The sequence below is a fragment of the Lates calcarifer genome, linkage group LG23 (assembly GCF_001640805.2).
Source record: "Lates calcarifer isolate ASB-BC8 linkage group LG23, TLL_Latcal_v3, whole genome shotgun sequence".
Taxonomy (NCBI): Eukaryota; Metazoa; Chordata; class Actinopteri; family Centropomidae; genus Lates; species Lates calcarifer.
The window spans coordinates 6,465,726-6,475,379 of record NC_066855.1 but is presented as its reverse complement, the minus strand read 5'-3'; the positions used below and the strand labels follow the sequence as shown (position 1 = coordinate 6,475,379).

General features: G+C 43.6%; 3 protein-coding genes across 6 annotated transcripts; 2 read left to right on the top strand and 1 right to left on the bottom strand.

Annotated features, from left to right (window-relative positions):
- Window positions 1-25: 25 nt before the first annotated feature.
- On the top strand, window positions 26-3,010 carry si:dkey-21c1.1 (protein FAM104A-like). Its single transcript, XM_018665272.2, has 3 exons — window positions 26-739; window positions 1,212-1,317; window positions 1,639-3,010. Exons 1-3 carry the CDS (start codon window positions 723-725, stop codon window positions 1,894-1,896), a joined length of 381 nt encoding a protein of 126 aa, XP_018520788.1. The 5' UTR covers window positions 26-722; the 3' UTR covers window positions 1,897-3,010.
- Window positions 3,011-3,080: 70 nt separating this feature from the next.
- tepsin (TEPSIN adaptor related protein complex 4 accessory protein) lies at window positions 3,081-8,018 on the bottom strand. 4 transcript variants are annotated; one of them, XM_018665285.2, is made up of 13 exons: window positions 7,901-8,018; window positions 7,407-7,479; window positions 7,165-7,256; window positions 6,918-7,011; window positions 6,748-6,815; window positions 6,568-6,649; window positions 6,065-6,136; window positions 5,756-5,947; window positions 5,409-5,595; window positions 5,194-5,307; window positions 5,002-5,080; window positions 4,775-4,909; window positions 3,081-4,679 (listed from the first exon to the last, which is right to left on the bottom strand). In XM_018665285.2, exons 1-13 carry the CDS (start codon window positions 7,937-7,939, stop codon window positions 4,020-4,022), a joined length of 1,887 nt encoding a protein of 628 aa, XP_018520801.1. In that variant the 5' UTR covers window positions 7,940-8,018; the 3' UTR covers window positions 3,081-4,019. The 4 variants fall into 4 exon arrangements, with proteins under 4 accessions (XP_018520801.1, XP_018520820.1, XP_018520811.1 ...); XM_018665304.2 differs by having other exon boundaries at window positions 5,409-5,592; XM_018665295.2 differs by having other exon boundaries at window positions 5,756-5,944.
- Window positions 8,019-8,141: 123 nt separating this feature from the next.
- On the top strand, window positions 8,142-9,654 carry ndufaf8 (NADH:ubiquinone oxidoreductase complex assembly factor 8). The gene is made up of 3 exons (XM_018665321.2): window positions 8,142-8,444; window positions 9,082-9,192; window positions 9,287-9,654. Exons 1-3 carry the CDS (start codon window positions 8,364-8,366, stop codon window positions 9,305-9,307), a joined length of 213 nt encoding a protein of 70 aa, XP_018520837.1. The 5' UTR covers window positions 8,142-8,363; the 3' UTR covers window positions 9,308-9,654.

Genomic DNA, 9,654 nt, shown 5'->3' with positions numbered 1-9,654 from the left:
AGAGGGGTGGAGCTCTTCACTTCAGGCAACACTGACGACAACCAAAGACAAGCTCCAGTAGCTATTATGGCACACCTAACGACACCGGCGTACTGGTTAACTTACTTCGAACAACTTTAATATTTGATGTACTCTTAACTTTACGTACAGTGTCTTGTGTCAGATTGCTGTCAAGTACAGACGACAGTTAGCCACAATTAACGGCGAGTAGAGGGAGTACGAAAGCGGAAGAACTTTCTGTTAGCGGAGTGCAGCAGTAGTTAGCTTAAGTAGTTAGCCTGACAAGTAGCTGATATAACGTCGCTCGGTAGCAGCTAGCAGGCTAGCCTGCTCCCTTTGCTGTCATGCCTGGAGTTCCTCGAGATTTCACTGCGTAAACGAGAATACCTAGCAGTTAGCCGGTTAGCTTACAGACCTCCAGAAGCAGTTTGTACTACCACCGAGGCGTAGACAGGGCGGGCTGGACTCGGAGCAGTGACAGGGCTGAATTAACTCACAGCTGAGATTTGGGCTGTAGCCGGCTGGAGATATCTCACATACACACATCCTTCCCGAATTCCCGATGAGATGAGAAGGAGCTTGTCATACTGAGTTTCTGCGAAATGGTCGTGGAGCTGTAACAAAGCCAAAGGTTTTAAAATAAGACATCTCGACCCGGCCCACAAGGAGTGTCAGCCTTTTCTCTTTGCCAAAAAATACAAACATCCGTCAAGACTGCAGAAATGCTGACTGACAACAGGTAATGGAAAGAACCATTTTCACACATCGTGCTTATTCTTACAGGGCCATAATTCCACGCTAAATTAGACATAATCATTGTATTGCTGAACAGTAATGCAACCATTAAGCTAGATCATATATTAGATAATACAATATCCAAGATAGTTCAGTCTGACAGTGTAGTATCAGTATATCCATTTTCTGTATATCCAAAGCTCTGTATAGACTTCAGTAGATTATATAAACTGTTATCTCAATCAATTTGTTCTCATAATGAGAGTGCCACATGTCTGAACATGTAACTGCCTGGGTGTATGTTGCTATTTTTGGTTCCTCTTCACATTCTCTCTCTTTGATAGTCTGCCTCTCTTCGCCTAATTTCTCTCCCCCTCCCTGCATTTTTGCTGTCACACTATCTCTTTCACTTTTATGTTCACTTTCCCATCCCTTTGCGCTTATCAATACTCCTTTTCCATTTCTGTTTTGCCCAGGAAGCGACATCGTAGCTGTGACAGTGAGGAGGACCAGCAGCTGAGTCCTCAGGCCAAGAGGTCAGGAGGGGGTCCCAGCCTGCTTGTGTCAGATTTGGACTCAGAGGTGAGACTGAATTGATCTTTATGTTCATCTTTAGACTATCACATAGAAAAAGTTTTACCCAGATCTCACCTGACAGTGTGATGAAAGTCATCTTTTGTGAGAGAATAAGACTTTCTGCTAAGGCTACGCATTCTTTGAGTTTATACTGTAGCGTCCATTGATATTAATGGATAGAGCAAGCAACCTGGCATCATGCATATAAATATGTTACTCTACGATCCATGTGCATTGCACCAGTCTCTGAATGTTTTATTTAAAGCTTCTGCATTCATCCAACCGTGAAGCTGCTGCTCAGAGCCCATCTCTTTTCTGTGTTTGCAGTCTTCCAGCAGTGACAGCAGTAATGGAACCAGTAGTCCAGAGAGAGCAATAGTGGTCACTACCAGGCCATGCATACACAGCCAGAACAACTGCATCACCCAGTACTCCCTCAGCCCAAATCCTGAAGACTCTGCCAGCTCCTTGCAGCACGGTTTCCATGGCAACGACAGCAGTGTCTCCTACGACTACATCAACAGAGTCCTGAGGGAGGCGCACTTCAGCAGTCTGCAAACCAGAGGGCGTCCGGGCTCGACATGACTGTGACCTCTGACCCCTCTCCTGACCTTTTGTCCCTCGCCCATCAGTGCAGACACTACTGGCACGGTGGCTCCTTGAAGCCTCAAGAAACACACTCGGGTCAGGAGGAAGTGGGGGATGATGTGTGGGGAGGTTTACAGATTTTGGGCACAAAGGCTTGTCCCCACTTTGCCATGTACCATTTGTCAAGACCATAAGCACATCCGCCTTTCCATGGCCCAGCCACTGTGGTTTTATGTGCAGTATTGATGTGTATGTGTGTGTGTGTGTGTGTGTGTGCGTGCGTGTGTACACGCACCCTGTGCACTTTATAAAGAGGTATCATTCTCTTTACATGCGTGCGTTGATGTGTGGACATATTCATTGGTGCTAATCACAAGAAACATGTGATGATGATCCAAAGTGCTTGCAAGACTAAATAAAGCTAAGCACTTTACTCAGTAACTCCTCATTCTGTTTACTCTTGACTGGGGAAGTCAGTCACATGTTCGTGTCTGCGAAGTGGGAGTTGTTGCGATCCCACTCACAGAGTAAGTCGATGGAGGCCAACGGATTCACTCCCAAGGAGCATTATTAAAACAATCCAGTGAAAAAAACATTTTAGGCCTTATCTGTTTTCTCTAACCAAAGTAATAAAGTTAGAGTAAACTTTATGTTTGCAGTTACTTTCACTAGCTAAATGACACTAGAACATGTAGGTGTGGCAGGTCAGTAGGTTCAAGGTAATGGAACAGAGATTCTTCATGAGCCTCACCGCCAAAATCCAACCTCAGATTAGACCCTGGCTAATTATAGAGCTGAGAGCAGGCACTGGAGTCTGCGGCTCTAGAAGCACTTTGCTCAGCACAGTGCTTCTAACAAAAACTAGCCCTCAAGAGGGGGCTCTCTAAAATGATTTAGATCCAGGTGTTCATTTCTTAAACATTTAACACATCATGTGTAGTGAGCCAGTGAGTGTGTCATAAGCCTGTCAGCCATACTTGTTTATGGATGGTTTAATATGACCAGTACACTGTGTTGCAAATAAAATAAGAGGTGTGAAAGTGATAGTGATTCATATTTTATGTAATGTTCCAAATCATTTGACATTGAAATAAAGTGTTACTGAAAGTGATGTCTGCAACATGTCCATTTAGAGACCATTTAGTTTTTTGTTGAATACAGCATATCAGGACTCATTTACATAGCGGTTAGTGCTGTAACAAAAATACAGCATGTTTTATTGTTCTTCAGCATGTTCAACAGCATGGCTTAGATTCACTGAAACAAACCACATTAGCGTTCATTTTATGTACCAGGGGGTTGGAATACCATTCGGCATGTGGTTGGTACTACATTCCACATTACTCAACACCGCAGTACAGAATGTAACTGAAATAACAATGGTGAGATAGTGAAGGTAATCTGCTTTTCACTTGGTGACATGAGCGACTGTTCATGAAATTGCAGATATTTTGCATTATGCTGATTACACATGATTCATCAAACACAATTTCACACATTGGTTATGCACACAGACTATCTCATTAATTAATTCCCCCATTAGTTCTCCATACGTAAGGTTTTTAATCATAGACATGCACTCTACAACCATTCTCATGGGTATGTTTGACTCAATACAGGGTAGACATAATAAATAATTTGTAAACTAACACTCATAACACTTATGTTGACATTATAGCTTAGTACCCAAAAATATGGAAGACAACTCTCCTTTGTAGTTTTATGAGTTCATAATAAAAGCAACTGTAGTGCAAATTACAAGGGATTCTCCCTCAGAGGTTCAGGGCGTGCTGCAGAGGCGTAATAGTTGTTACCTAAAGGAAATCCTGAGATAAAGCAACCATTGGTTATAACCTGTAATTCAAGACGACCATACTTGTGAAATGCAACCTCGGCCTCAAGGACTACAGTTGTGAGTCCTGAATCTCTTAATTCTCTCGACCCAATCTGCAATCAGATACAAACAGACAACCCAAACATAATGTGAATCTTCCGCCTATACAGTATAACCTTACAGGTCTGATCGTGGTTTATAAAATTAAATAGATATATATATATATATATGTGTGTGTGTATGTGATGACATCATTGGTTTAACAGTTCCAGCTGTAAAGGCTTGGTCAAAATTTGAGAAATGAGAAGGCCGATACTGGCTGGCTGCTATCAGATGCAACTGAATTGCAAAATGAAGGAGGGTCTTCACGGGTGGCAGGGGGAGTTGAATGCACTGGATTGTCAGAGTTGTGCACAGCTGGATTCTCCTTTAAGTCACTGTCCGTTGTGTCTGTCTTCATCTGGGATGTTCTTCTTCCTCTGTCACACACCAGTCTCCCCTTGGTCACCAGTTCCATACCACTGAACAGAGACAATCTGCCTGAACAGGGCTGCTTGCTCTGGGTCTCAGAAGGAGTAGGGGGACTTCTGTCTCTGATAAGTTCTGGATCCTCAACAGCCAGCATAACCTCAGCAGTCCTGACTGACTCTGGCTGCTGTTTCACCTCATCACCGTCATTCATCAGCTCCCCTGAGGAGTCCCTCTGGGCCAAAGCCAGACTAGAAGGGAAAGATGGGTGATTTGGTAGTTGGGTGACACCTCTGGGTGAGATGTCAGGCTGATAATGGTTGAGGTTGGTACTGCCAGCAGAGTGGGTTGGTAGTAAATGGTCTGAGTATGTAGATGTAGGAGGCTGAGTGGTTGCTGCCTGGTGGCTACTGTTTGCTGCATCCTGCCTGGGAGCGTTCAGAGGTCCGCCCATCAGAGCCTCAAACTGTCGCAAGATCTGTCAGGAGGAGATAAGAAGGGGGGAAAAAGTGTTCTCTAGTTCTGTCCTATCAGTCTTCACCATGTGTGGTTTTCTTTTTCTGTCTCTCTTACCTTGGTGGCTTTGTTTGCCACAGGTCCTGGAGGCCCCTCACTCAGCTGGCGAAGCCTTCTTTGAGTCGCTCCAAACATTTGTTCAAGAGAGAGGAGGTCAGAGGTCATGAGGCATGAGAGAGCACACAGTGCCCGCTGCAGGATTGGAGGGAAACAAGTATGAACATCAGGGTTACACAGTATCATAAAGAAAACCCAGGTTATCAATGAAGCCTGATCATTGTTACCATCTTAACAGTGTTTGAGGGATCCTGAAGCTTGCTCGAGAGCAACTCCACCACAACCTCACAGTTAAGAATGGAGCACCTGACATTAGGAAAAAAAGACAAATATTGATGTAGATAATGCAAAAAGCAAATACAACAGATAAATACTACAGTACATAAACAGAGACTTGATCTGGTTTTAAATGCACTGACTCTTTGATGAAGTGCTGACTCTCCTCTCTGGACAGGAAAACTCTGGAGCCTTCAGCCAATCTGCTGATGAGCGCCATCTCCTGGCCGCAGTCCCCCAACTGCAAAGCTTCAACCCTGGAGATAAGAGGGTACAACTGAGAAATGACATTAAATGTGGAAAAACTGAGAATATGTGCATCCTGCCACAGCTTCAACGGGCTGACATTGCCACTAACCGCTCTGATAGGTCCCCACTGCTCTCTCTACTGGCCCCCGATTGGCTCCCCGTCCCGGCTGATTTGCTGCCCCCAGAGGCCCTGCTGTTGACTGCGATGTCCTGAGAAGAGTTGTGAGAGGAGCTGTTGCCGCTGTCGGTCTCTTCCCAGCCGCCTCCTATCTGCCCCGGGCAACGCTGGGTCACTGCTGTGGTGAAGACACATGATAGGCTGAGGTGTCACGGTGAACATTCACAGGATTAAATGGGAAGTCTCAATGCTGCAGTGTGGGCTTATACTGCATTTGTGACAAATGCAAATATTTGAAATCTGAGACTTATATTTCTATCACACTAACAATGTCTGACCTTTTGGTCTGCGAGCAGGGAGGTTATAGGCACACGCTGGCACGGCCACCTCTATGGGTGCAGAAGGCGCCACTACGGCCCTGTAGTGGTTGTCATGGAGACGGATGCCCTGGTGCTCAGTTGGTGGAAGGACAGCACTGGCTACTACCTCTGCAGCCTTCTGGATCTTATCCAATAGTGAGTCACTGCCTGCTGGGAGGTACAGGTACAGGCAAAGCTTGATTTGATTTGTGTGTAGAGTGAAGTGTGCAGATGCAGTGTGTGTGTCTGTGTGTGTTTGTGTGTGGTGGTGATGGGTGCATTGCTCACCTGTCCCCTGCCTCCCTGGACTGTATCCAAATCCCTGCATTCCTGACCTGTGGGAAGTTGCTGAGCCCATACCTTAACGTAAAGACACAGAAGACCTATTGTACCTTGGCTTTTGGCTCACAAAATACAATGACGGAGTATTGTATCTGATTAAAGACGTCTCTATCATTCTTACATAGGCACTCATGCGCTTCTAACATTTGTTCATTAGAGAGTAATTGAGGTCACATCTATCAGTGGCCAGATGATGTTCAGTAAGAGTGGGTTCCAAAATCTCTCATCATTAAATCTACAGTCTCTTAAATCTTAAATTCCCTGGTACACCTGCACAGGTGTTTTCACTTCCTGTGCCTATCTAGATGACCTGTGAGTGTGTACAGGGCCTTTAATTTTGTTAAATAAACTAAATCTACAGGATAATAATTGATATATAAGTCTACATGTCCTTTAATCATGGGTGCTGTGTAGGGTCATTACTGCTAAGCTATAATTTTTTTGCTCACCCATTGTTGGAGGGGCTAGGTTGAGCAGGGAGATGCCGCTTTTGGTGGAAATTGTATCTGTGAAAAGCAACCTGGCCACTTCCTGCAAACAAAAAAGGTCCAAAAGCAAGTGTTAGTTTGTGTCTTAGCCCATCTGTCGCAGATATATGACATGATGATGAAATACAATGTGTGTCTTACCTGTGCTGTATTCCTCACTTTCTGGTATAATGCTGTGCCATGAATGGGATCAGGTGGACCACTGTAAACTTGGAGAGTAAATTGCCCAACAGCAAACAAAGTGAATATTCAGGTAACACCAGCCACAGGGTGCTGAGAGTTAAATGGAGCTAAAAACACTGATGCCTAACCTGATGCCTGCTGGATGAAGGTGGAGTTCCTTCGAAGTTCTGTGAGGAAATGGTTTGAACCATGGCCACACAGATGGACAAAGATCTTAAGTACCTGAAAGACCAGGAGCAGGAATGTAGCTTTGAGTTACAGACAATAAAAACAGGAAAACAAGCTTTATGCAACTCTACAGATCATGGCCACACGACACAGCTCTATTTTGAAGTTTCAGTCACAAGCAGAAACTTAGTAATACCCTGGTCTCACCTTGAGTTTGACGTGGCAGGACTCAACTTGCAACCTCTCTAAAAGGTACTCCAACAAACACTGCCCGCAACCTGAAGACTCGTGGGAGATTTCTATTGTGATGGTTAAGAATATTACCATAGCATAATCAGTATATTCCAATCCATTATTTTGCAGCAAAGCAATTTATCTGCACATGTCATATGAACCACATATCATATTTATACCGCCTACGAGCCACAACAGAAGCTGCCAAAGGATACTTCCAATCTCTTGGAAAAGGTAGCCAGGACAAGGGTTTTCATCATCTGCTGTAGCCTTCATCAGAGTGGGCACCTAATATTGGTGGAAAAGATCATGAGCACATGACGGCCAGAGGTCTAGATCACGCAAGTTCAAAGCATTGTGACAGATGTTTCCCACAACAAACGCATAGCTCACAAACCATGTACATGTTTGTACGTTAAGCAGTGAAACAGATGAAAACCACCTCGACATTACAGCAGCGACATTTCACCAATGTAGCATGGCTGTGTGCTGATTTAAAACTTAAACGATACATCCTGGTATGTCCAGTGACACAGGACAAGCTATTACCAAATTTGTTTCTTCATGTTGTTAGCTAGCGGGCTAATGGCAAGCTAAAGACCACACAACTTAGCAGAATCAGAGACACGTTAACGCTGCGTGGTACTATTTGCTCCATTCAGCTGTTATTTGTCTTCTCAGGCAATCACTGACTATAAATAGCACTTACTTTCTGAAGAAAGGCTAATCGTTCCATAAATGTTGCCATGATTTAGCAGTCCTGGCTGCGGGTTACTCATCTTCCTCCTGGGGCTACGAGGAGAAGGCGGGGCTTGCGGTGACAGCTAGCCAATCACGGAAAAGTAAGTAGCAAACTATTGGCGTTCTGGTGACGACTAAAGGAATCAGCTTCAGGAAAACTAGAGCTGACATTTTGATTGGCAGGGAGATGAGCGAATCACATTGCCGAATATTCTACCGGCCGCTTCCTTGATGACAGGGTCAGCAATATGGCGCTGTACATGATTTACAAAAGTACCTCATCTGCTTATTGATATGTATTTATCAAGTTTGCCATCAAATTGTACTAACTGTACAGAAGCTTCGGTTTCGGAATTATCTGCCCCTTCCTATCGAGCTTTATAGTTGACTTAAAGGACCTAAAGGACCTCACTGACCGCTCGAACAGCACCATGTCTGGACCAAACGTCTGGAGTCGCAGCCGAGAGAAGCTAAGAATTTTCCCCGAACTTTTTGCACAGTGCGGGGGAGAGGTGAGCAGGCAACGTCTTTGTCACATTTTAGCAACTAGTATATAGTTCAGTTCACTAAAATTTTGTTCAGCTAGCTGCTTATGCCCCAAACGTGTCAGTTATGGACTTCCAATGTGATTTTAGTTGTTTGTTTAGCTATAAACCACTTCACTAGTATATTTAGAGCAAGGGTTTTGCTTTGGGTCCACAGGTTCAGCTCTACTGTCATGACACAAGAGAGGATTGCACGATGAAATGCAGTTACTCCTCTATGCTACACAAACAGTAAATGTATGAATAAGATGAAAGATTAAATCAGCATAAGATAAAAAATTAGTAAAGTAATACAGATTAAATAAACAGTCATAGTATTTATGAAGAATACTGACATAGCTATATACTTACCTAATTCAGTATTCACTCATGTGCAATACAGCTAATACTGTAGTGCAGACAAACTAGGTAGGTAATACTGACAATGGCTAAGGGCACAAAACAACACCACAAACAAACAAAACAAGAGCAAAGAGTTTGCAGGGAACAGAATTAGCATCTTATTTAAGTCACCCACCATCTTGGATAAAGTTTCTCACAATCAGAGGACCATTAAATATTTCACTTTGTTTTCTTATATCTAATGTCAACTTCTGTGATTCAGGCAGCAGCATATGGGAAGTGTGTGGCAGCGACCACAACAGGCAGACAGGAGTTGACTAGGGACTTGTGTGCCAAGGAATTTGAAGCACTGAAGACGTGTTTTACAAATGCAGTAAGTGGCAATGAGTAATTCTCCTACTGGTCTTGTGTAGAGGTGATTGACAGTCATCATGTAAAAATCCTTTTTTTTTTTTTTTAAATTACAGGCCAAGAAAAGAGTTAAATAAATGGAAACCGTCCTGCTTGTGTAAGAGGAGCTAATGCAGTGGAGTGACATCAGAAATCAACACTCATTACTGTTTTGGGGCTGACACTGAGGACTTTCCAAGTGCTGAGTGGTTTCTGATGCTGCAATTACACAGCTTTGCTGCTGCTTAGTGCTGCGAATCAAGTGAATGTGTATCACGGGTTGAAAAATGATCTGACATTTTTTTAATGACATATTGTTGAAATGGAGACTGTACAGTAGCTTGCTGCTACAAATAAAGGCCATATATTTTCCAGCAATACTGCCACTCTGTAATATAGAGGTGTGAATAAAAATTACTATTATATGTATGAACAAAGACCAACA

Coding starts and splice junctions, on each gene's coding strand:
- si:dkey-21c1.1 (XM_018665272.2), top strand. Junction 1,318..1,638: donor TGTCAGATTTGGACTCAGAG/GTGAGACTGAAT, acceptor CTGTGTTTGCAG/TCTTCCAGCAGTGACAGCAG.
- tepsin (XM_018665285.2), bottom strand. CDS start 7,939: ATGGCAACATTTATGGAACGATTAGCCTTTCTTCAGAAA. Junction 6,816..6,917: donor CTTCATCCAGCAGGCATCAG/GTTAGGCATCAG, acceptor TTACTCTCCAAG/TTTACAGTGGTCCACCTGAT. Junction 5,596..5,755: donor CCCTGCTCGCAGACCAAAAG/GTCAGACATTGT, acceptor TCTTCACCACAG/CAGTGACCCAGCGTTGCCCG.
- ndufaf8 (XM_018665321.2), top strand. CDS start 8,364: ATGTCTGGACCAAACGTCTGGAGTCGCAGCCGAGAGAAGCTAAGAATT. Junction 8,445..9,081: donor TTGCACAGTGCGGGGGAGAG/GTGAGCAGGCAA, acceptor TCTGTGATTCAG/GCAGCAGCATATGGGAAGTG. Junction 9,193..9,286: donor AGACGTGTTTTACAAATGCA/GTAAGTGGCAAT, acceptor TTTAAATTACAG/GCCAAGAAAAGAGTTAAATA.